The sequence below is a fragment of the Mycteria americana genome, chromosome 16, assembly GCF_035582795.1.
Source record: "Mycteria americana isolate JAX WOST 10 ecotype Jacksonville Zoo and Gardens chromosome 16, USCA_MyAme_1.0, whole genome shotgun sequence".
NCBI classification, from domain to species: Eukaryota; Metazoa; Chordata; class Aves; order Ciconiiformes; family Ciconiidae; genus Mycteria; species Mycteria americana.
In genome coordinates, this window is record NC_134380.1 from 4,186,440 (window position 1) to 4,212,454 (window position 26,015).

At 38.2% G+C, this 26,015-nt stretch overlaps 2 protein-coding genes across 10 annotated transcripts in view; one reads left to right on the forward strand and one right to left on the reverse strand.

Moving 5' to 3' along the window:
* QTGAL (queuosine-tRNA galactosyltransferase) overlaps window positions 1-10,112 on the forward strand; it is a 148,102-nt gene extending 137,990 nt beyond the window's left edge. For 4 of the 8 annotated variants that reach the window (XM_075518533.1, XM_075518537.1, XM_075518536.1 and 1 more), the window contains exons 12-13: window positions 2,016-2,104; window positions 3,876-4,009. In XM_075518533.1, the coding sequence (XP_075374648.1) occupies window positions 2,016-2,096 (81 nt within the window). In that variant the 3' untranslated portion in view covers window positions 2,097-2,104; window positions 3,876-4,009. Of the gene's footprint in view, window positions 1-2,015; window positions 2,105-3,875; window positions 4,010-8,538 lie in introns of those variants that run through there. The other 4 variants (XR_012778088.1, XM_075518534.1, XM_075518535.1 and 1 more) reach the window with 4 other exon arrangements.
* TBCD (tubulin folding cofactor D) overlaps window positions 3,610-26,015 on the reverse strand; it is a 133,753-nt gene continuing 111,347 nt past the window's right edge. For both annotated transcript variants that reach the window (XM_075518530.1, XM_075518531.1), the window contains exons 34-40: window positions 19,785-19,906; window positions 18,789-18,866; window positions 12,451-12,540; window positions 11,363-11,450; window positions 9,348-9,457; window positions 6,346-6,430; window positions 3,610-4,013 (exon numbers count right to left, since the gene is read on the reverse strand). In XM_075518530.1, the coding sequence (XP_075374645.1) occupies window positions 4,002-4,013; window positions 6,346-6,430; window positions 9,348-9,457; window positions 11,363-11,450; window positions 12,451-12,540; window positions 18,789-18,866; window positions 19,785-19,906 (585 nt within the window). In that variant the 3' untranslated portion in view covers window positions 3,610-4,001. The remainder of the gene's footprint in view (window positions 4,014-6,345; window positions 6,431-9,347; window positions 9,458-11,362; window positions 11,451-12,450; window positions 12,541-18,788; window positions 18,867-19,784; window positions 19,907-26,015) is intronic.

Genomic DNA, 26,015 nt, shown 5'->3' on the forward strand with positions numbered 1-26,015 from the left:
TTGGCATGGATTCCAAGTGCTTGAAATGAAAGGGATTTTTATTTTTCTGTCTCAGTAATTAAACTAGTTTGATTGTATAAAGTGTTCGGTAACTTTACTGTTAGACCAGTTATTGTAAAACCCTGCCTTGTTCTGTCACCTCAGTCTTGTGCTCTGGGAATGAAAGATTTGTTTTTAACTCTCCCACTTAATTTAGCATCTGGGGTCTTTTATATATATATTTTTTTAACCATTCTTTAGAGCAGGTTGATTTTTCAGCAAGCTAAACGCAACTGTTTCATACCCTATGTCCTAACTCGGGAAATGTTGGGTTTATGAAATCATTAGTGGAGGCTAAAGGTCATAATCAAGGCCTACATTTCTGAGTAGAATTCCCTGTTGATGTGAGCGGTAAGTTTCGCAGATGGACCAGTGACAGTTTGGGATCTTAACTGAATTGCGAAACTAGGCCCCAGTCCTTCAAAGTGTTAAATACCATCAAGTATTCTTGATTTCAGGAAGGGGGGGGGGGGGGGGGGGAAGTACTCAACAGCTTTCACAATCGGGGCCTTATCGCTCAGATAAGAAATTGGTTACCTTAGGGAAGTGGAGCCCTTGCTTAAAAAGCCTCGTGCCGTGGGCCCTTTCCTGCCCTTCTCCAAATTATTCCTTAGCTATTCTTACTTCTTTTATGGTTAGTAAACATCAGCGCTCAATTATGAATTTTATGACTGGTGGTTGTTTTTTGTTAAAGTTCTGGATCAGATTATGGCATCTTTGTAGTTTTTGGCATTGCTAGTGAAAATAGAAGAACATGGCAGGTAGATGAGAATCGTATAGGAGAAAGGGGAGTTAATCTGTGATCTTGAGGCACAGCGCCCTGGTTTGGGCAAGAGGTTTGAAACACACACGTGCAGTGTTTCCCTTCCTGTATAAATTCAGGCAGCAGAAACAATGCAGAGGTCAGCTTGTTTTGTTATTAGACTCCCTGTTGATTGAGATGGCAGCCTTCCTTGAATGGAAGGCTTCTAAGCAACACCCAAATACCATGAGCATGTTTATAAGCAGTTCAGCGGATGGGTCCAAGGCGAGCTGGGAAGCTGGATGTACAGTCGTCTATGTGAGACAGAAACCTTAGTTTCTGAACTCAGGTTCATTAAAGATCCCAGAGCAATTTTTTGAATCCAGTTACTCTAGCCAAAGTCTAGCATTCCACCTCCTTTAATTCCACGGTTTCAGTTGGACTCTGGTTTTGTAACTTCTTATCCTAAACACTTGCAGTATTGTCGTGCATTGTTAAAACTTCAATATTGTTGCTCTGGGCCAACTAAAAGAATACTAGCAAGCTCTTTACTTACCTCCTGTAGTTTGGTGAGTTTTAATTTTTTTTTTTTTGTGTGTGTGTGTGTGACATTCCTGAAGATCAGTAGAATTAAGGACTCCAGGAATACCAAAGTAGAAATGCTCAGAAACACTGAAGTTGGCATGTTTTCTTAATGACATCACTGCCTTGCAAGCTTGCTCATGGAGCAAACCTACCAGGTTCCTGTCCAGATAACGTAACCAGGGCTCAAAAGGAAACACCTTTAACTATGCAAAATATTTCAGTTGCTTGATGAAAGGTTTGTTTCATCAGACAAGCTAATCATTGTTCAAAATCTACCAAAAAAAAAAAAATCACTCTTCTGTCAAACTCACTCGGTCCATTTGCTGAAAATGCCTGCATTAGAAAAGAGAATGTGCAGATAGCTATCTGCAGACCTGCGCTTAGTATAGCCCTGGTGTTCCACAGAGCAGCATGAGAATGAGTTGTCTAAATCCCCCCTCCCCCACCCCCCCTGCAAACACATTAATTTGAACACTAAGTTTTCAACATACACTTAATTTTTGAATGGAAACATTTCTGAGCCTTGGTTTATTTATGTTTAGTTTTGCAAATGGGACTTTCTTCTGTGGTCTAAAGAACCAAATTACCAAAACCTGTTACAACCTGAAATGAGTTTCTCTGATCTAATTCTCTTTTTCTTCCCTCACAGGATTTGACAGACGGAGCATTTGAAACAAACCTGAACATGCTGAATTTGAAGGAAGGGATGGATTATTATCACTTTAACTAAAAACCAAGGTAAGGCAGTGATACTGAAGCTGTGTTATCCTCTATGTATCTGTGTGTAGGAAGACCAAAGTGTTTAGAATTTTTTAGTAATTTGTGCTTCACCAAGTTAATCTCTGTGCTGAGTAACCCCTTTCTAAGGGAGGTCCTGGTTACACCACGGATAATGCTATTTGCTCATTTTACTATTGCATATCACTTGTTTACCAAACTCAGTTTGATTGTTAAATTGTATTTCTAATTTAAATAACCATCAAATACAGGCCATAAGATTACAAGAGGACTGTTACCATAGGGAAGCCTTAAAAATGCATCAAGCAAAGCCTGTAACCACTGGAAGCGTAAAGAGAGGTTTCTGTCAAACAGTGCTTGGGGCCCTCACCCATTTCCTGCTACCGGAGCAGCAGCTGGTGCTTGCCAAGGTACCGCTCTGCTCAGGGCCAGTCCTGAGATTCAAGTGGAGCATCCTCTGATTCGGGGCTGTGTGAAAAGTACAGTTTTGTCTGTAACAGCATCTGGCAGCCAGTTGATCACATGTACGGATGCTCACAATTTTCACTGGACCTTCTCAGGTTTTTTTGAATAAGCAGGCTTTGCCAACACACCTCGTGTTTTTCTTGCAGCAGGGACCTATAGGTATAACTTCGTAAAACCAAGATCTTTCAAGAATGTACTAGAAACTTCCATTTTAATGACAGTGTAACAACACAGGCTGTGGGTTCAGGCCAACTCAGTCTGTTGCACAGTATGTGAATTGAATTGAGTACTGTTTAATAGTTAGTGAATAACATTGATCTACACTGAATTTCATTTGCCAGTCCAGGTTGCAAGTACGCTTAAGAAGTATTGAATAATAGAATTTATAGATATCTTCTCAAAAAGGAAAAAGACTCTTAGAGTGAGACAGGTTGTACTTCTGGAAATGAACACCTGCAGTAGAAGATTGTAGCAGGTACTTCACAGAGAAACTGGCTTGTTTTTAGCTCCTCTGTCTGAATTTTTCCTTTCTTTCAAATTTTCGTAGATGTGTATATGTATTTATATACACATGCACACAGCCAGTGTTCTACTTAAAGTGCTGGGATAGTGGGATTTAATTAGAACCATCAAATAACACAGTGTAACTAGAATATCATGTTGCCTGTGCATTTGTCCTCCCCATCACATTAGTCTTGCTAAAGATAAATGTTATAGCCATTTCATTTTATAGTCAGTAAGAAATGGTCTAAATTCCTAGCAGTTGCTTGAAGTACTGAGTTACCTCTGTATTGTTCAAGGGGAAAAAAAAATAAAGCATCAGTCCTTAAAGCTAGTTACCACAAAAACATTTGCTTGAATTAGTTGTATAAAGAGCTATTAACAGAGGCTTTTACTTTAGCTGAAGTGAAACCTGGATTTTTTGTTTGACTGTGACATAAGAATGACAGACTTACCACAGAGATACTTTATGTTCAGGAAGATTTCATTATCACTAAGCGTTGCCATTCTTAACTCTGAAAAACAATTCTTTTAAGAGACTAATGCAGCAAGTCAGGTTTAATACTTCATGTTTGTACAGCAAGCACAGGCTGAATGGCTCCATTCAGAGTTGTAGAAGTATAAATCACTGACATCAAAAAAAACCCCAGGTCAATTGTGACAGAAGTATGAAGAGAAACCGCCATCTTGTGGCTACAGATAATGACTTTAAAAACGGAAAATGTAATGAATCTTTGCTGCCTTCACACGGCATATCTGCACAATGCTTTAAGACATAATCTCTGCCTCTTATTTTGTTAAACAGTGCACTTCGCAGCTCATGCTGAGAATCCAGTTTGTCAGGATGCCGCAGCACCAACTCTTCCAGTCCTAATGGCACCTGAACCAAGAGCTTCAGTTTACAAACCAGCAGCCAGTGCCTGCAACTTCATTATGCTGAACTCTACAAGAAAGAAAGAAAAAAAAAAGATGTCACATGGAGTAGCATGTATCACTATTTTAACAGTATCCCAATCATGTAATTAAGTCAGCTAAATGGAGAAGAAAATACAGACATACAAAGCTATAATATTTACAGGCCTTTTTAACACCTTAATTTTTAACTACCCTTTAGCAAATTTTATTTGTACAAGTTTTTAAGGAATGCTAAGTGTTGATTTCATATGAAATTAACTTCATTCACCTTTTCATAATGTTATGCTTGGCTTCCTCTATTGTTTCTCCTCTGTTCTCAGGATATGTGAGCTCTTGAAGAAGAGCAGAGTGTTGTGCACTCTTGTGTGAGCACAAACTGGCTGCTAGTAGGGACATCTGGACAGCTGTGAAAAGTCCCTCAAGTTCAGTGTGTATCACACTCAGAGTGAACTCCAGCAGTTCTCAGGGCAGGTGCAGGCTTAACTTTTTGCTAAAAGTTACACTAACTATTTGCTTATGTTAAAAGAGGAGGAAAAGGTGAAGTTCCAAATTCAACTTCCAGATTTCACAGGATACTATCTGTAACAGTTCCATCTGAAATACCTGTATGTATATTTGGCTATGTCTTATTCTTTTGTTTATATCAGAGGCAGTTTTCTCCTAACTTGTCAGGCTTCTCTCAGCCTCCAATAATTAAGGAATTAAAGTAAGTTTTTTTGAGATCAGTGAATTAATCTTGTAACATCTTCATTTTGCACATAATATTTCTATTAGTTGACTAGAAAACCTTCAAACAGCAATGCTCAGGTCAACTTTTGCTCTAGAAACAATGCCTTGTATGGACGAGAGGTTCAGATTCTCGTTTTCCAAAATTACAAAAATGTTAGTCGCACGTTTCTTAAAATTGTACTAAAAGCAGAAAACTGTAGACGTCGCGGTAAGAACAGGAAGACAAGCAGAGAAAACTGCTATGGGGACAACAGGGTGTCTTTGAACGTTATTCATAGATGTCAAGTATTAGTCTTCTGACCAATTTTTAAATATACTTTTTAAAAATATATTTTCTGATATCAATGACAACTCAAAACATAGGCTCTACTTACATTAGGAAGAATCTTCAGTGTAAAGGATTATCAGAATATTACACAGGAAGAACTGGCTGACCTCAAAGACTTACATAATGTAGTATCACAAAGAGCCAGTTCAACAAGCACGTTAAAAATGCCATTAGCTACAATCACCTTCAGATGCTCTGGAGGAGAAAAGACTTGGTGACTTTCAGCCACAGATGCTGCAGCTGTGAAAAAGGCCAATGCAGTTCTGAAATGGAACGGTGCAGGGCAATAAAATAATGCTTTGCATAATTCTAGTTATGAAAAGAAACTTAATTGTGTTCAGATATTTTAATGAGAAAATGAAGGGAATGAAGATCCACTCTTAGGAAAAACTTAGGAAAGACGACTGCACAGGTGATGTTTCTGAATTCTAAAATAATTACAAAGGACAAAACTTTCTAGAACTATGAAAGCAGAACAATAAAAATTACAAAGGCCGGGAATAAATTGATAAACCACGATTTTTAAGCTTAATCAGTTGACAGAATAGATTACGTGCTGTGGATGCCTGTGATACGAGGGAAGTAGCCTTGGGTCATCAAGTGTTTTCACCTTGCCTCGTATTACTCAAAGTAAAAATAATTTTTCTTTATAAATTGTCATGTTAACACATGTTCTCTAAAACAGTAATAATTCAGCCTCCTCATCTTTGGAGAGAGAGGAAAGGAACCTCTCAGAAACTCTTACCAAAGCAGAAAATTCTGTATGTCTGAAATACTGAGCAGATGGGCAGTTCCAAACTCTCTGCATTAAAATGAAATGGGACCTACATATGGATATATCATCTGCCTTCTTATGACTGTATTAACTTCTAGATTATATTCTTCATCTTAGGTAGTGTTAGAATTCTGTGGTTTGCACAACCACATAATAATTTCATTGTTGAAATTGACTGGGAAGTTTTTATCCTTCTTCTTTCCCCAGAAAGGGCAGATGAAGAGTTTTTGAAACATCTGTACTGTATTATTTCATTCTTGCGTTTTGTCTAAGTAAGATGTCACACTACAAGTCTAGAATGTTTTCAAGAAATGAGACTTAAGACACGAGCTTAAGACAACAGTCTTCAGCAAGTCCATATATTCTGCAGTAAGCTGTGAGGACGTTCCTCCTGATGCACATTGATATATTCATGAACCAGTAAAGAACTGCATCTGTTGTACAGAAGTAGACAGTAGATGTGGTGGACAATTGATCATTACTATATTTCTTAAAAAAACCCCTCAGGAGCACCTTTCCATACTTTACCTTGGATACCAGCTGCGGTCTGGGCACTTCCATGAGATCACAGAGATAGTTGCGTCTCTCTCTTACTACTGGCAATTCAGCTTCCCTGCATGAGGAAGTATTTTCCAAATAATTCAAAAATTAAAACCTGAAGTTGGCTACATATATACAACTTCTTAAGCTATCCATTTTATTATTATATTACTATCTATGCATCTACACTTTCATGTACATTTCAAAGGGCAGAAGTTTTTCTTATATCACATTTTAAGAATAATGTAACATTTTTGTACCATCTTAAGCCAGATAAACCTTAAACACACAGCAGGTCTTCCAGAAGTGACAGTTACTAGTAAAATGTCCAAGACTGTTCTTCTAGGTTTTTGTATTCAAAAAAAATAACACTTATTCATACAACCCTTTTGACTAGAAGTTCTTTAATTTTTTTCTGTAAATTTATAGCTCCTTTTTGCTATAGAAAACTTCACATCAAGAATTTAAATAAATGCCACTGGATTTGGAGAACATTGGAGAATCTAGAAAAGCTTTCTCCTGAAATAGAAAATCCAGACCTAAAACTTGCGAGTCTTTTAAAAAGTTTCTGAAATAGCACGATGTCCACGAGATAATTTCCTCAAGGACTGTCAGTTAGAAAAAGCCCCCAAATGCCAAAAATCCATCCAGACAACATTCTTTTCCATGTTGTAAAAATCTGCCACTCTAACTGGAATGCTGTGAGACTGCTAGTATTACTTGCCAATTCAGTAGATTTATTTTGATTTTCTTAAGTAACAACTGTAAATGGGCTATTAAAAATTTAACTCTTAGCACATAAACAAAGTCCAAAACTACAGAGAAAAAGCATGAAGGGCAACTTAGAAATAACCTGAATTTTTTTTTTTTTTAAGACACCTTGGACAATTTATCATATTTAATACTGGAAATCTTCCTGTAGCTGAACAAAAGTTATTATTTATAGAGTAATTTGTTTAAACTCTGAATTACACAGCTGTAGGATAAACTCTCTGTAGTTCCAACAAGGAACAAATATGCGTATGCCAGTAATTATCATCTTCCCCAAATATCGATTCTCATTTGGCTTCCTGATGTTAATGCTTATTGTAATTCAGAATTCACTATGCTTGTTTTAGCATTGAGAGAGCTTGAGAATAACAAGCAGCTCTCTCTGACACTCAGCAATTACTTCAAATATCTTCTTTTGTAAACAGTTCAAATCTACCAAGATAAAACAATTAAGATTTAAGTAAACTAGCTCTTCATCTTTAATCTTAGCACAATGGACATATTGCAACAGGGAACTTAGAGCAAGCCCTGAACTAAGACAGAATAAAACAGGCAGCCAGTCACACCTTAAAAACGACAAGGTGAAAACAGAGCATCTAGTTTTCTGAAGTGGCTTTTAGGAAGCTTTGGCTTAGTAACCCATTTATGAGTAGAGCTGTACTATCACTGCTTTTGCTGTAGCAATTTGGTGTGTACCACTTCTAATTTTGGTATTGTAAACAACCCTTTGTGACAGCAGTAATCTAATCCTACGCAATTGTTTCTGTTAACAAATTCTTTCTGTAACTTCTGAGCAAGCCTGCTCTTAAATCCAGATTTCATAAGTGAGCGCTGAGTCACACTAAACACAATACCAAACATCCCTATGTAGTTAAGCAAGTCATTTTAACAATAGGCAGAATTGTTGATAACCCATTCTTCGAATCTGAGACCGTTACTCTAATTTTGTACTGAAAAATTCAGAAAAGTAGCAGCAGCCACCCCTTACAATGACAAACTTAGTTTTCTTTTTCCAAACCTAAAGTTATTTAAGCTCAAGCACAGAAATACAATAGAAATTAAATGTAAGCATGCAGTCTGAAAATACGTAAACCACAACCTTAAGGTGTATTTGTTCTTTGAACATGTCTAGGTTAATTTTATTTCCATGAAATGTCCATGAAGACAAAAAGCCATTTAATATCGTGACTAAATAAATTATGTATTTTTTTATATCTTGTCTATTCTCATGTATTAACTTTGACTACTGTTTGAGGCAGGATGTTGGGCTAGTAGACCCATGACCCAGGATAATTGTCTGTAACAACAAAAAATGTAACATGGCAGCAAAACTAACAAACTAATTAGTAGCTTAAAACTCCATATTTCCTCAAATATCTGAGGCATGCAGTCTTTTATAAACTTTTCCAGGTGACCATAATGCACAATGCCAAAATTTGCAGAAGAGGAAAAAACAGTGCCAAAATTATGGTGAGTAGTCCCTCCTCCTGTCACTTCAAAGGTGCTGACAGAAGGAGATCCTCCTGCCCCTGAAAGACACTTTGCTGCTTGGGTGAATCTTGCTCATGAAGAACAAGACCTTATTTGCCCCACGCTTGGAAGAAGTTAACATTACAGGTAACCGTAGGTAAAAAAAAATAATTACCTTATATAAAAGTGTGTGTTTAATTCATGCAATCGTGTGCTTGGGAAACATCTAAACCATTCCAATTCAAAATATTTGCTTGAATACGACGTTTGTAGCATTTTGAGCAATTACATTTCATGGGAGATTTGAGCTGTTCTACTAATTCTGTTGTTTTCCAGCTTGCAGAGATCCTTCCTTTCCCAAAATCCTGCCAGTGCTCATAAATGCCAAGAAACTGTCTGTGCAGTTGAAGTTTGACTGTTTGCACAGCCCAGACTCTCTCTGTTTCATGGACAATTTCCAAGATCTCCTCCCTTTTCATGTTGTTAGAAAACATGGATATTTTACTTTATCTAGTGGTGATTTTATACATACCACTTCCAGTGGGACAATATACTAGACAGTTCTTTAAAACAGAAGAATTATTTTCAGCAATGCCTTTCTGGCCTAAAAGCGATAAAGCGCTAAAACTACAGTATTGTTTCTTACAGCTTCCTTGCCATCAGCTTTCGAAGGCATGGACTTTTTTTTAACTTCAATGGTACAAAAATTATTTCAGCTCTTCTTACTATCTGGCAACAAATTCACTTACCAGTTGGTGTCGCTGAGTACGGTCATAACCTCATCCATAATGGCAGGATCAACGACATCACTGTAGGTTATCAACATTTCATAAACTTGACTGGCTGTCGTTTTCCGGATCTACGGGGAAGAGGCAGAGGAAGCTTTAGTAAAGTATCCAGAGTCCTGTATGGAAGAGCCCAGTGCCATTACTGGTACTGGTTCCTCACAGTGACAATCATTTTATGGCGGACACTGTAATACTCAGAACTACAGCCTATCCTTGCCTCTGATAGCAATTTGCTGCAGGAGGGGACTTCATTTTTGCACCTGAAGGAAATTCATGCTACTAAAATCAGGGTATTTTCACTAAACTTTTGCAGGATTTCAGATTAAGATCTATCCCCCACAGGGAATGAATTCAAATGTTTGAGAACGGCCCAACTGGAGCATTTCTTTCTTGAAGTGACTCACTGAGCCAAAGTTTGGCTCTAATGTTGGTTGCTGTAGGCCCACAAAACAGATACATTTCCCGGTCTGGAGACTGTAAGAGTCAGCAAAACTCTTCAAAAAACTGTTGGGAGATAGATGACGATGTGAGTAATATGAGCTTTTTACACTCCAGTTTCCGGAAGCAGTTAATTTGCAAGTATTTTTCCCAGAACACTGTTCAGTAGTGATGTTGGTGTGCATACAAAAAAGTAAGCTGGTTTCTGAAGTACAATGTGTAGAAAGATACTAAATGGAAGACAGCAAAATTGCAATAAAAACAAATTCTGTTTTTTGGGTTTGTTTTTTTCAAGAAAACCTGATGATAACCAAAGGAAGGCAAAGAAATTATAGAGTTATTTCTGGAGTAGTAGTGCCAAATTACATTGACCCATCTGTAAAAACAAAACATATTTATGATGTAAAATACCAATAAAACATGAAATTGAAATGATCTCTCCTCAGTTCTTACGTTGTGCCCTTTCTGCAAAGGATTCTTCACGTAGCAAGTACACACAACATGGAAACAGCTGAAATAAAAATCTGAAGTATCAAACTTTGCTGAGTACCATACGATTTTAACTTCAAAAAGTAATCGGCAAAAGTAATCAATGTTAGAATAAACAATGTTGCTTTGCATTGGCCAGACACCAGGCTATTCAGTGTGTTCTCAAACCACTTTAAGACCTCACGGGTTTTCACGTTCTTTTTATGTGCCCTTGCAATTACTTCTGACAGCCTTTGTTTCTCTTACGCTACTGGACTATAGGTGCAGCTTAATGGCTGCCTGTAGCAGCCAAGGTGCTAGTCTTCACTTACAGGAACATCCACCAGTGTTCTCAGGAGAAAGCCTTGTACTGAATACCAAAGCCACGGAGAGCTGTTGTACGTGTTTGGTTGTCACAGCAGCTCAAAGTCGGGGCTCCCAGGTCTTGTACAGTGAACATAGTCCCTCTCTCAAAAACCTAGGTCAACAAAAATTTTAAAGGGCTAAGATAATATTACCCCACATATGATCTTCTCTCATACATACTGAGTAATAACTCAGGTTTTGTGCCCTGCTTGTTAGTTACATGAAAAAGGTAAACTTCTGATAAATTTTCCTGTGTTGCACAAGCTTTTGTCACACCTGACAAAAAGAACACATATATTTTTCTTGAACCAGAACTACTGCTTGTGTTGCTACTATCAGAAATATTGCAAAACTAACAGTAATTTATCTGACTGGAGCTTTTGAGCACTAAATGGTGAACAGATCTTCACCCTGCTGAATGCTGTGTAAAAAAAAATAAACGCCTTTGGCGCCTAAATTGCTTCTAATTTAAAACAGTAAGGACAGAAGGTGGAAGAGGCGGATGTCGAAGAGCCAGGTACACTGCAAGTATCCAGTAGCCTGTTTCAGGTGGCGGCACTGCAGATAGCAGACCCTTGAGAAACAAAACCTATTCTATACATTAATATCTGTTAAGAAGAATGCTGCTTTAATGTACTTTATTTTTTACTTGTAAAGTATTTTAAATAAAACATTTGATAATACACAATGCCTTTGATACTTACTACAGGAAATGGATGGCAAAGAAGGAGAAACAACTGAAACACAACTTTCTTTCTCATGTCTCCTTGAAATTGAATCAGGCCACAAAACCTAGAAAACGTAAGAAAAAATAGATCTTGTGTGATATTTGTGCTATAACTGCAAAAGTACATTTTGAGAATCAGAATGAAGATGTCTATCAGAAAAAAGGGTGGGAAGGGAAGCTCTGCTACCACCAGGAAATCTCAGTTGATAATTCTAAGTGCTGTGGGAAAGCAAACACTGAGGGTAAGTGCAGTGAAATCCTTAAGGGTTACCGAGATGCCACACATCTATGCCAAGTACAAATATGGTTTTAAAGCTACTGACCGGCAGCACCAAAGTCTGTGTGCTAAAACCCACATGTGAATCAAGCTCTTGCACAGACAACGCCAGGACAGGGTAGGCTCTTACATGATGCAATTACAAGTGAAAGACAAATTAGAAACATGGGCAACTTCTCATTTTAGGCTTTCTTGCACTCTTAAAATATTACCAATAAAGAAATGAAATTAAAGTCGATAAAATCATTGCTTGACATAGTTATACCTGAACAATTTTGCCAAGTTTCTGCCAATGAACCTTTGTTCAGCTTTGCAATGCTTTGTCTTTTCTTTTTCCTCCTCTCCTCACCCAATATTGTCTTTCCTGACTGGTACATTTTGGTTTTGACTTTGCTCTCTGAACTGAGGGCTTTTACCCTAAAGCCAGATAATAAGTTTGCAGGTGTTTCCAGCTCTTTCTAGTGCATATAGAAGATCTAATCAACTATATCTACTTTGCATTGGCACCAAGTCAAGCTCTCCACAAGCAAAAAGCAAATAATTCACTGCATCTTTAAGAATATCAGCACCATTTTAAAAGTAGTTGAATTTTATCAGATCCTTCATATGTTTTCACTCCAACCACCCAGAAGTACATGAAACTCTCACAACCTTATATTACATGAATTTGTGTGCATTTTTCATTTAAATTTCACATGAAATAGACCTAGCTGTTACATCTGGCATGTACCGTACTTAAATTTTCTTCACTTTTTATGAGCAAAGATTACTTTATTTCATCAACTCACACTCCTATGCTGGAGCGAAGCTTCCGGATGTCTTTGGATCTTTTGATCTCTTCTTTACAAAGGGTAAATAACTTCACTGAAAAAGGATGGCTGAAAAATGGGAAAGAAAAAAAGATGAGAAATAGAATTTCAAACACATTTAATGATGATAAAGATGCCAAATTAACAGTCAAAGGAGAGGAAAGGCACAATGCAGAGCCACAGATGCTTCTTCCACAACAGCACATCCTGCTTTAGGTGGACCTTTGGTAAAGATGAAGGCAAGTTTGGCCACCATGTTACTGTGCTTTTTTTTTTTTTTTTACAGGGAAGAGATTAGTATTAAATATTTACATTGCTACTACCTGCGTGCTGAGGCGTGAACTACATGTATCCAAACTGATTCAGTATATGCATGATACTGGGCTAGCCATGGCTTGTGTTTACAACAAAGCATGGTATGACCAGAAATACGATGTCAGGAATTAAAATATCCTATAGCCAAATAAAACGTATTTAGTCTGTGTATCATTGTGGTGCCTTGGTCCTTCCCTAAGGTCTTCAACCAAACTTTACATAAAAGAGGATGAATGTTGTTCTTAACTCTACCATTTCACAGCCCAAATTCCTGTAGTGATTCCAGACAACGTAATTAAACACAGGGCTTACAGTTCTGTTAAGTGTACGAGTCATGAAGCCATCTTTAAATATATTTAGCAAATTCTTTTCTTTTTCCACAGTCTGGGAAACGTGATTCTCACAGCTCTTTCCCAGACACTCATACAAACACAAGTATTGTTAGTATATTCCAAGGATCTATTAAAGAGAAGTAAAGAGGGAATATTGCTTTTATTTCAGTACAAATTATTTAATCTTTTACTTGCTACACTCAAGGCTGAAGTGCCATAGATGCAAAAGAAACTATTTCATATTTGTCTAGTAAGCACAATTACTTCTAGACTGCATATTTTGGAAACCTCACTGTATTGTGTTATGTAAAGCAGAAAACAAAAATCCTAACGTTTATTTTCTGCTACCATGATTGAAAGCTGTGGCTAAAAACTACTCAAAAAGCTGTGCAGTATAATCTGTTGAAAAACAGAACATTTAAAACAAGAGGTTCATAGGAGTGACAAGATGTTTTGTTAAGTAAATGCACATTGTTATATATAGTTATCCAGACAAGAGTTAGTGTTTTTTAATTACTTTTAAAAAATTCTTAACAAAATACTGGAATATACTGGCAAATATTGACTTGGTTAAAAAAACTGGACAACAAACCATGGAACCATTAGGCTAAAGAATGCTGTCTATGGCTGTCTCAATATTGTCCAGAAAACCACACTAAAAGAGTAAATAAAATTGCCAGGGTTTCAATGTTGATATTGAGGCTTCCTAAGACATTTTCAGAGCTGATAGTGGCTTTCAGGACCAAAGAGTCTGAGGAGGGCTGATTTAAAACACCTCCATCAGATGCTGAAAGAGCAAGTTCCTTGCCATCCACTGCCTGCAGTCACATCAGCACCGCTTCCACAATTTAAGGAGCATGATAAGCACAGAAAGCACGCGCGTAGAGACACACTGTGAGAACAACAGACATCTGCATGAGTGAGTCAGTGTTTGTGTCTACAGACATTGATTTGTCTGGGTAGATGACAGAAGAGCATATCTACTCTCTTAATATTAAGAGGAGGTACGTTTTTTCTTACCTTGGTGAAATTTCTCCTCCTCCCACCCCCAATTACACAAAGACATTGTGTAGACAACTAATTACAATACCTGCAACGCATGCCTGGCTTTCAGCACAGAACAATGGCAATATAGTGAATTAGGTGAGATTTAAATTGGATGAACAACATGGACGTTGCTGAGCAGTATAGCAACAAGACCAATTGGAACAAGAGCATCTGGAATAAATTGAATACACATAACCTTATGTGCAGCATTTTGTGTTTAAAACAGATGCACTTTCCTTTCTGCCATTTGCCAGTTTCACATTTGTAATAACTAAACCTAACCTATGTGTGATCTCAAATGACTCAAATAGCTTGGCCTCTTTAAAGGAAATTGAGAAAATTCCTTCTCCTGTGTGGGCACAGTGCCAGCAGAAACAGAGTCGGCATCTGGGGAAAAGGGATCAGTCGAAAGCCTTTACATTATGTAAATTGGGCGCACGCCGTACTGCAGAAAGGTGCAGGCTTGTTCCTCCTAAAGGTGCACTGGGTTTCAACAGTTCAGCTGACATCACCTGGGGTGGCTGTGAAACCAGAGGACAGCCATCGCCATGCTCTTTACTTTATGGTTTATTACGCAATAGCAGTATTCATTGCTTTAAAAAAATCCATGGGAGCAAGTAATACACAGAAATCATTAGTCGGAGATCAGTGGGGACACGTATCACTGTAGAACACTGTAAGACCACCAGAAAAATATTATACATATACAACTCAAGAACGCTTCTGCCGAATATGTAAAAATATACACACACAAAGAAAGGGAAACACCACTTTTACATATTACTCCAGAAAGCATCAGATCCTGAATTGTCATTCAAAGGCTATTCTGTTCACATGGTACTGAGTACTAGACTAACCTTACCGTACTGTCTAAGGAACTAGCGATCTCTCTGGGCCCTTGGCAGACTGAACGTCTCTGGTGATCATTCACGCACGAGACCAGCAGAATGACTCCTGCAGCTACAGGAGCCATACCCAGAAAACGATGCTCCAGTGCCAGCTTTGCAAGTGGCTTCAGTTCACTCTCCTCTTTTCTCCCTATCTCTTGTCCCAGTACCAGCAGGGAGCTGACAGTTACCACTATCTTTTAAGAGTAGCCCCTGGTGAGTTTAAAAAAGCCCGATACGCTCTGTTTTGTTTATGACAGCTCTGTTTCAAGCATGGTGCCCTTTGCCTCCGGCAGTCTCTCTGATCAATTAACACTCCCTACGTTATTATGAATATGGCTCCACAAATTCACAATGTACACTGAGATGAAATCATGAGGTTCCGGGTTGTGCTACCACAGAGAAGAAATTACATTTCAACTGAAAACTACCGCCCTGTTTGCAGTGGGAGGGCACACAGGGCAGGGAGGAAACGGCAGGTGAATGGCACTGCAGTTTCACAAACGCTTTAGGCCAGTATACACCTGCACCTCTGCCAGAAGAAATGGTTTTCCCCCACTTCCCCCCCCCCCCCCCCCCCCCCTCCTTATTTTGGCACAATTTGTGAGCATGCAGCAGAACAGATCGAGGAACTACCTCAAGCTGAAGCTTACTGGAAGAAGGGTATTTTTAACCGGGAACAGTTCTCTAATGCCACTTATCATGTAGCCATACAAACCATTCCTGCCAGTTCAAGGGAGGGGGAAACTCTCATGCTGGACATGCAGGTTTATGCCAGCTTCAGATGAGTAGGAAGTAACAGCCTAAAAATGGCAGGCAGAGCTTTTCTTCTCATACTACAGATTCAAACAAAGCCAAGCACAACAAAGAAAAGCTGCTTCTGATAGCTTTTTGATTACCCTGGTGATACTAAAGTTGATTCATTTCAAACCCCGCTGGACAGGTATTTACCCTACACCTCCCTTCCCTGCTGGCAGGTTCAGCAGGGCCCTGGCAGAGAAATGACCCACGCATGACAAATGAATCTGACTTTAAAGACAAGCATTCACAATACGATGATGGAGGAGAAACACCCAGTGGTCCACTTGCCCTCCTGCGCAGACATCACAAGACCAGCCATACAGACAGCTTCACAAATGCTGAAATTCATCTACAGAACTACGCCAGAAATGCCAAGCTGCGTATTCTAAACTTTATGAGATATATATATATATAGTGTGAAGAGGCAGGAAAATGCACCGTGGGTTCCGCCTCTGCGGGGCAGGAGTGACACCGTGTGGCAATTTGCTTTAACAGGAGCACTGAGCTCCTAACGAGTGTCAAACTAATTCAGCCAACAGCTATTAATCCTGTTTAAATTAAGCAGTGTAGGATATTACCTGCTCTGGACTGCTAATGTTTTATTAGGAAAAAAAAGATCCAGGATAGTGCACAATATCCATCTGAAACTTCAAAATGCATTTGCAAATACTTTTTTATAATGTGACAGTTGACTATTAAGTGGCTGGCGCAGGCATAATCCTGATGCCAGACATCCTACAACCCGAGCTGCTAAAACTCCACTCAGCCCAATGTGGTAAAACATGAGGGAAGGAGATGAAATGGGAGCCATACACCCCAAGGAATGCTAATGTTTCATTCCCATCTTCTCCGAAAAGTCCTTCATTTGCTACAGGACAAGCAAGAAGTTCACAACAGAACAGAAGTGATGGGAAAGTTGCTCACCAGCAGTTAGACTGTCTGTTTTCTAAAAACAACCATGCACCTCATCCCTCTTATTACAGGCACACTTTATATAAAAGTATCTGAAACTGCATACCACACATGGCCTTTTCATGCCACCAAGCAGAGCATCTCAATTTTCAGGCTCATTCTGCATTGTATTTCTAGACTTTTATGGCATGCTTCCTTGAAAAGGGAGTAAATGTTCCCACTCAAGAAACCAGGCCCAAAGTCACACTTTTCTTCTATGCAAAAAGAAATCAGTGGCATCCAACAGGGCAGGCGGGCAGGCCTTGGAGCCAGTATCGGTGTTTATCCATCCCCAACTATACCCAAACAACATATGCAAAAGTAAGAAAATGCAAACATTGCACTAAATGTAATTTTGGGCTCACCCATCTACCACGTTCAGTTGATCTGCACACAGGCTCTCAGAGCACGGCAGAACCCAGCACATCAGGCTTGCTTGGCTCTCCATGAAGTATACGCAGTAACTTGTTCATGATTACCTCTCAACTGTAAGGTACCTGTATTACCAAAAAACTGTCACATGCAAGAACTAAATTCTCTGTTTCTTTCTAGCTATCTTCAAACTTTCTAGAGCTCTGGCCTTCCAGAGCTTTCATATGATAATGAGTTCTTGCACTTCATGCCAATATTTAATTCCCTTGCCATGAGAATCATCCACTGGGCTGTATAATTATTACTTTTCTTGTTTGGTTTCATCATCAAACTGGAAGCAAATACATTTGGATAAGCTTCAAAATCTTTCCCCCCTCCTTCCATAATCCCCCTGGATTTTATTTCAGGCTTTTCTAATAAAGCATTACAATGGCACCACGGGATTGAGTTTGAGTCTTGCTTACACAGCCAATGCAATGATGCTACCAGATGCTTTCTGTTTAGTGACCCATGATGTGGGAGACACAGACTTTACCTGGGATTTCCACCCATGATCTATCATCTCCCCCAGCAGGGAAGACTGGAGCCTATGGGGAAGTCCCAGATCACTGGCATGATTACCAAACCGAACAAATAATATTCATTCCATCTGTGAGTATTTGACTCATTTTAAATTCCCATTAAAAAAGGGACTGCCAAATTTCATTTAAGAGAGATTATCTAAATACACACTTGAAAACAAGAGTAGACTCAATTAAAACTTTTAGAGTGATAAAAGCTTTTCAAGTTTATCTGCTGTGAGCAATTCTTGAATCAACAGATTCCAAATCCAGTATACGTGCTCGTAGGATTCACGTTGTACAATCCTGCAAATATCTGTAGATGTGCCAAGATGCTGCCTGTGAGAGTTTGTGGAATATATTTTAATATTACTGAAACTAAAATCATTCTCTTCTGAAACATCTGCAAAAAAACATGATTTCACACTGGAATATCTTATTCATGTTTATCCATTCCTGAACTAAATACTTTCCAGAAGGCTGAACTCAGTATGGAAAAGCTGGGACATGCCTTTTTTATTATTCTTATTAGAATCTTAATTAACTTCTTTGGAGATACTCACATTAACAAAAGCAGTGGGATTTTGGAAGCGATAGCTTGTAGGCACACTATTTTGCAGCATCACAACAGGACATTGCCCTTGCTAAAGGCTCATGCACAATGAAGAATGTACTCCAAAAAGCATGCATTTAGGAAGCTAGTAAAGGAAAGAAGCGAAATGGATCCGATACTGGCCCAAGTCTGCCAGGTGAAACATGCAAACTGAATTTAATTAATGTACTGGTTGTTAAACAATGAACCAATAACCAACTTCTACACTGATATGAGAGTCCAAGATTTTATCAAGACTCTTTCAAGGCTATCTGCTCCAGAACTTATCACAGCTGCCCCACTTCAGGAAAATTAAACCATTATATCCATACACACACACACACACACTCAGGAGCCCTATGCACCCACATCTACAGCAACACTCAGCAGCAGTCAATGTGAGATTTAAGAGGTCTGTTGCATGGTGGAAAATAAACAAAAAAGACGTTCAGCAACTTACTTCTCTTGCATGGTAAATATATCAAAACAGCCGTTTGCCAGCATTTGGTCCAGCATTGTCAGGAGAGGTACAGACACCCTGATGAAAGAAAATAATTTAACAATGTAAATACACTTCCTGGCATATGTATATACACTATTTTTAATTAGAAGCAAAGAAAGAAACTTCCTATCTACCTACACATATTTAAATTAGAACTCTAATTTACACAGAGGAGGGTTGCTCGGTAACTTCTATGCGTTGGCTAAATCATCCTCGTTGGCTGAGGGGGACATTCCATTACAGCCAAAGGGAAAAAACCTCATTAACAACATGCCTGGTTTAAACTTGCAGGGTCCTGAAAACACAATTAACAGTAGTAGAAAATATTAATTTATTTTCTAGTATATAAACAACATATTCCACAACATGTATCAGAAGTTACACCACCTTCTCACTACAGGTAATTACCAAATGAACCAACACACAATGTGTGAGCTGGAATAACTATGGTCATGTTTTCTATTTCAACAGCTGAGACAAGAAACAAAATAAAAATAAAATAAAACTGAAAATTCTATTAATAGTTGTGGGTTTTTTCCCCCTAGGGAATATTTTCTATTTTGCACATGTTTCATAAGTGAGGCTTAGTGGAATTAATCTCATTACACAGAATGAGTCACCTATAAAGAAAAATCTTCACAAGAAAATTATACTTCAAGTGTTTGTGAAAAAATACCACCTAAACAAAACGCAGACTGGACTACACAGAAAAAATGTGCAGCAATATACAATCCCCAATATTGCATTATATAAAAACTGGTGCTTATCACATTATTCGTAATATTAAACTATAGTAAATGCAAAATATTCTACCATCACTCCTTTGTTACACATTAAAGCAAATTTACATGGCTCAGGCGAACTTCATCTAGGCATATTAAAGAAGATGTGCCATACATCTGACTTCAAATAGCCCTGCTGTTTAAAGATAAAAAAGCAAAAGAAAAACCTTACCGGTCATTCCGCAGGTTGTCCTCAAAGACCTTTAGCAACGTCTCACAAAAACCCTCCATAGCGCTGGAATCATTCTGGATTTTCTTCATGTAGTCAAAAAGGCTCTGGGCAGAGTATCTGAGCTACAACAGAAGGAACCTCAAATGAAGGCACATGGAATAAACCCTGCTGCAACACACAGAAACACCAACTACACAGACTTATGCTTATCCCTCACTACCTGAGGTGGACCCCTGCACTGTGAACACACTCTTCCAACAGCAGCCGAGTGTATAAATTCACTATCAGCATTTGACAGGAAGATGACTATTTTACTTTCATTAATCCTTTTTCAAGAAAGGGTCTTTTTCCTTTTTAAGTTTTGCCATTGTAGGAAAAAAGACCACATTAAAGGTTCATAATTTTCTTTCTCTCAAAATAAAACATCCCCATACCGCTATGATTATCCTGCTTGACTTCAAACAATAATATTGTTATGGCTCTGAAAGTTAAAGAGTACACAAGAAGTTCAAGAGGTAATATTTATTAAACAAGCTGATGTAATTGAAAAATGCAGGCAAGCTCTTGGGCACATGGTGCAGGCCACACAAACCAGCAGTAAACTCGGGTTAAAAATTAAAAACAACTCAGAAATAATGACTCTTGCTTTAACTTTATTATGTTAATCAGCTAGTTTAGAAAGATGGCAGAAGGAGGTTTTAGTGCTTATGTTCAAGGCTCAGCTGGAAGCAGTCCATTTGGGTCATGCCAGCTGTTCAATATCACAGGCTACAGCCTTTACTCAACAGCTCCCTGCTGTCATGGTCCCAGCTCTCCAGGAGCCACAGCACTCGTGAGCGCAAGCCAGGCCGGCTTCTCCTCTCCTGTCCCTGCTCGGGCTTCAGCCTGGAAACCTGGCCCTGCAGCGCGGGAGGGGAGAAGGCAGAGTCTCTGTGGGATCCCCCTTTCCTGCGGGATCCATGCCCCCAGGCAGCTAACGGTACACCCTTGAGCAGTGGGACAAGGACTGCAACAGGCTATATGAACATGGCTATTGATGCTAAGATTTTCCATTCCTGGGAGAGGTAGGAATTTTAGTTTCCAGGCTCATCTTTTAAAACATTGACTTCCCTTGAGGATGAGAAGAAAAATTTGGGGTTTTTTGTTACAGAAACTACCTCAAAGGAAAATATCTCATCAAGGATGAACATAATCAGATTTCTGAATTTTCCTGACTCTGATGTGAAGGATTATCAGTCCTGCTGGGGCTTGGTCAAGTTGCTTAGGGAAGGGGAGGTTGGTTAGGGGGTGTTCCCCTACAAGAAACTGGCTTACAATGAAGGTGGCTATGGGAAGGGTAGGTGGGGCAGATCAGTTTTGAAGTACAAACTTCTTTCAGTTTTGGTTTCAAGTGTTAAATAATTTTCTGTTGAGTCAAGAGAGGGCTGTAAGCAATAAGTAAGCCTATTCAGTCAGTGGAGATTTTCCTTCTGAAGGTCATACATAGCATTTTGATAGCTCATTCAAAGGTGCCATCAGTTCCCTCAGAAGATTGACCCTTTTATCAGAAAAGAAAAAAAAATATTAGATCAGTATGAGAAGCGTCACAAGTGTCTTCCTGAAAGCAAAAGAGAGGAATCGCTATTTAAACATTTTATCTAATTTAAATTTTATATCAGTAACGTTGATGGGTGCATCAGCATAGAAAAACAAGAAACATTTTAGCCTTGAATCAAAACTCTGAACTAGTTTTCAAAAGCTTTAGCCTACTTGTAAACAACATTGCACAGCAATCCATACTACCTGGAAAGTAGCACAGTCTGCTATTTTAACAACTTGTTCTATAGTGAAACATACTGGCAATGCAGAAGCAGAAATATTTCTTTAAAAGGCTTAAGCAATTTAAAGAAATTATTCAGCTATTCTGCATTTCAAAATGATAGTCAAATCTCAGTGAAAATTTAAACATTTGTAAAAGCCAGCTATACTAAACTGAAATACTAAATTGAACTGAGTGTGGCTCTTTCGTATGCCAAAAGTAATGTTTGTATGTTTCCCTGTACGCTGAATATAAACTGTATCCTTACACTGAAAGGTCTTTAGAGGATATGCAATTGTAAGGAAGAGAGATTTCCTGAAAATTTAAAACCTGCTTAATTATTCTATACTACCCTTTAAAATAATCTGTGCATTTACGACTATTAAGAATAAAGAAGAAATATTTTGTCTTAATACCTTACACTAGCAGACATCAATTATAAGCAGAAGGAAGGTTACATCCGAGTCATGTCTCAGGAAAAGACCTTAAAACGTGTATGGTTAACCATGTAATTTTCTCTCCTATTTCTTTTGTCTTTTAAACTACCTTGCAGATCTCGCGCCATTTGTTGAAGAAAGCTTAATTACTCAATGTTTTTCCTGCAGATTCAAATGATTGAAAAAGCAAGAATGGGCACGAAAGAAAAGGGCAAGCATAGCTACACGTAGGATGTTCCAAAGCTGTGCAAAACCAAGACAGAGTAGCAGGATAATCAGAAAAACTGTATAATGAAGACAGCATTTCTTCATTAGCAAGTAATTAAACAATACAAAAGTACAGGTGTGGATAAATCATCACATAACTGCTTGGGAGATTTAAAAATGGGACATTTTCCAAATAGTCAGCATAGACCATACGAACTTTACTGGAAGAAACTCCAAAATAATAAGATAACATTACATGAACAGGTTAAATCCATATTTCTTCCTCAGGTGAAAACTCCTTTTTTCCCAGATAACCTATGAGGACAATATCTGAGCTATAACCTTAACTGCTCATCAGTATTTGCAGAGAAGAGCATTTCCAAATGTCTTCCTCATCTATGCAGAACACAGGATTCACACTATATCAAATGTGTGACATTTACCTTTCCCAGGGGTTGCACGAGGACTGTGAAAGGAAATTAGGAGGTTAATGAGTTGGAACTGGGCAACTTCGGATAAGAATTTAAGAGGAGGCCTGAGAATGACCTTGTTCTTATTAAACGTAGTAAAAACAGGGTTTGCCAAGGCTTGACTCTCCCACCATTTAAGCCAATAGTAGATACTTCAGTGATAGGCAATACACGATAAGGCGAACACAGTGTTCAAAGGACCATTCATCCAATGATAAAATTCAAGTCCTAAGGTTTTTACCTTAGGGGAAAAGTATGAGGAAGTGTAGCTACAGCAAGGGAAAAAGGCAATTAACAGCTCTGGACAGGTGCGTGGCGTATAAACAAGGTGTCTACGCAAACCTTCATGAAATTGCTTCCTAGTCGGCTTGTTGCAAAACTGAAGTACAATACTTCTGAAGAGTCTTGAGGCAACAAGTGGGACTGATATGGCCAAAAGAAAATCAGCTTAGGCATCCAGTTTTGTAACAGAGCATTCAAAATCTCAGCCACCCATCAGCTATAAAGATGCCAAATCCACCTAAGGGCTCCGATTCTTACTTTGTAGTACTACCTTGGACAGACCAGATAAAAAAGCCAGTGGGGCATGATGAGAAAGGAAGAGCCTGTACTGAAGATGTTCAGTAGATCGACATACCCTAATGGTTGTCAGTCTCCCATCTAACCACAGTCTCCTCAGAGCCCCAAGGATCGTAACAGAATTCAGCATTCTGCACCTAACACACCACAAATGGAAGTCAAGTGAGAAACTACTGGAAAGGCCTGGACAAAATCAGCGTTTTTATATACAGATAATTGCTAAAGGCTCCAGTTTTCATAGAAGCATTTCAACAGAGAAAGACCTACTCACAGAGTCAGAACATTCCTGTAACACGTGCAGAAGAAACCACGTTACGCTCAATAAATAACGCTGGGTTTGGATCATTTCTAATCCTGACAAATTTACAGCACTGAAGTGGTAGGAGCCTATTTTCCCAGTATCTTCAGAAAAAATTTCCATATCACTTAAATTTTAGCACAAGTGAAACCATGTCTCCCTTGTTTTACTTGCAACACTCCTTTTAATAAATCAAATCTTCGGAGGCCAGTAACTCTAAGACCCAAGTCAGTGATACTTTACGAGAAGTAGGAATATAATAATTCACACTATTTTTTTCTTTAAACAAAGAATGACAGAAATATTCTCAAATGTATTTTGCTCTAGAATCGTCAACCAAGAAAACTGGATTTGGGGCCTGTTCCTTCAGCCCAAATATGCATTAATTTGCATATGATTTGTCACAGTAACCAGATGTTTTAGAACATCATCTACGAACGCCCCAACATTTTCATTTGTAAGAAGCAACACAGCTGTTCAAAGCCCAGTATTTTCTCCAAACGGTACATACAGTCGTAACTGGCAAACAATGAGTCTGTTTTGAGAAAAGTAAAACGTAAATTGTATAACGCATTTGGCACATACGTAATATGAACATCCGTATGCCATAGACGGGCTTTTATTTTTGTCAGGTGCTTTAACATACATATGCATTCATCGGATAGTTTTGGAAATGGCTACTCCAATTGTTACGGGTCTTTGGCATCTCATGTTGGAATCCTAGTACTGGCCTGGGAGAAAACTTTTAATTTTCCAAATAGGTTGCTTCTTTTACTTTAAGGTTTTACTTAAAATTTCTATAACATTTTAAAATGTAATTTTCACTCTTTATGGGGGGAGGGGAATCACAGAACATTCTGTGCTTTAACAAAATTTTAAATGTAGTGTAGTTCAATAATAATGAAATTATATCAAAATTATATCCCGACCCTGGAAACTACAGGGTTTGTGAACTGGAGAAAGAACACCATTGTCTAGTTCTGATCTCCATATTCTGAGAGGTTTTTTTATGTAGCCATAAGAAATATGCATCATTGTGGGCCAGATATATAATTAGAAGATTCTTTTGCACAGAGAAAGTGCCCTTTGAACCAAGGCGATGTTGCAGAATGCCAAATCCCAAAGGGAATGACATCTTCTGTTTTTCCAGATTACTTCAAAGGCTCGAGCTACAATTCTTTCAGCAACCACGCTGCCACCAAAATGTTTCTGAGATACCCCACACAGCTCATTTCAGAAAATCTCTTTAAAAAGCAAAACAAAGAACTACTCTTGCTAAATATACTGCAGAACAATTTTAACTATGGAAAAATAGCCACTGACCACTGAATTACAATGGAGCCTTTATCCTACTAATTCCCTGAGATGATTTAAAGACAAACCGACATTTGAACTCAGATTATCCTGCAGTATTCGAGAACCTTCTAACTTTCTAACTTCTACGTCCACGTGTGTATCTGTGTATATATTTTTTAAGCGAGAGGGAAGAAAGGAGAGATCACAAGAACACACACAGGCTACTGCAAGAACACATATTTGAATAATCCTTTTCCTTTATCCAAGATTTTTAAAATCTGCTTCTTTCATATGGATTTAATAGGAACAGTTCTTAAAATTTTCTATTAATGTTTTAAATCAGTCCCTGGAGATTCAGCAAAGAACACTACAGGCTTTGATAGAATAGTTTGAAACACCAGTCTGTATAAGACACATCAATTCTAATTTATATATCACATTTTAAATATTAAATGTAATTCACCACACACTGTATAATCCCAAGTGTAAGTACCCTATACTTTGAGCCTCCCTTCCACTTCTATCTGGCTCGAAAGAGAATTAGGTCATCTTCTTTCTAAAGCCAAAGCCCTTGAGAATATTTTAATCGGAACAAGCCTTTAGCGTTAAAGAAAAATGCAGGGTCACAGAAAGTTAACATTTCAAAATCATATTTTGAAAACAGTACAGAAGGTTTCCCTTAAATATACTGGCAGATGGTAACAAGGGAAGGGAGCTAGAAGTAACTGAACTGTTTACACTTTTCAAAACCAAGCACAACCAGAACTTTAAAAAAAAAAAAAAAGAAAAAAAAGATATTAAAACGTTGAATAAGAATTTTCCTCTGACCTCAGTTAGCAGTCAGAATGTCTGTTTCTCCACAACTTTCCTCTCTTTTTATACTTATACAAATAACTTTGGTTTTGGTGGAGCCTCCTATAATTAACAGTGTTTGACTAAAAGCTGAATTTCATGTGCATGTCTGCTATTAAAAAAATCTGTTAAGAGTTACATTGTCTATGCAATAATTATTGTCACAAACCAATAAGCATATGTTTTCAAAGTTTAAAATAGCCATTGCTCTATAATTAGTTGCCATTTTAGAAACATGAAAATTCTCAGAATTGGTTTAAACACATGAGACTGCACAGACACCAAATTCTCAGC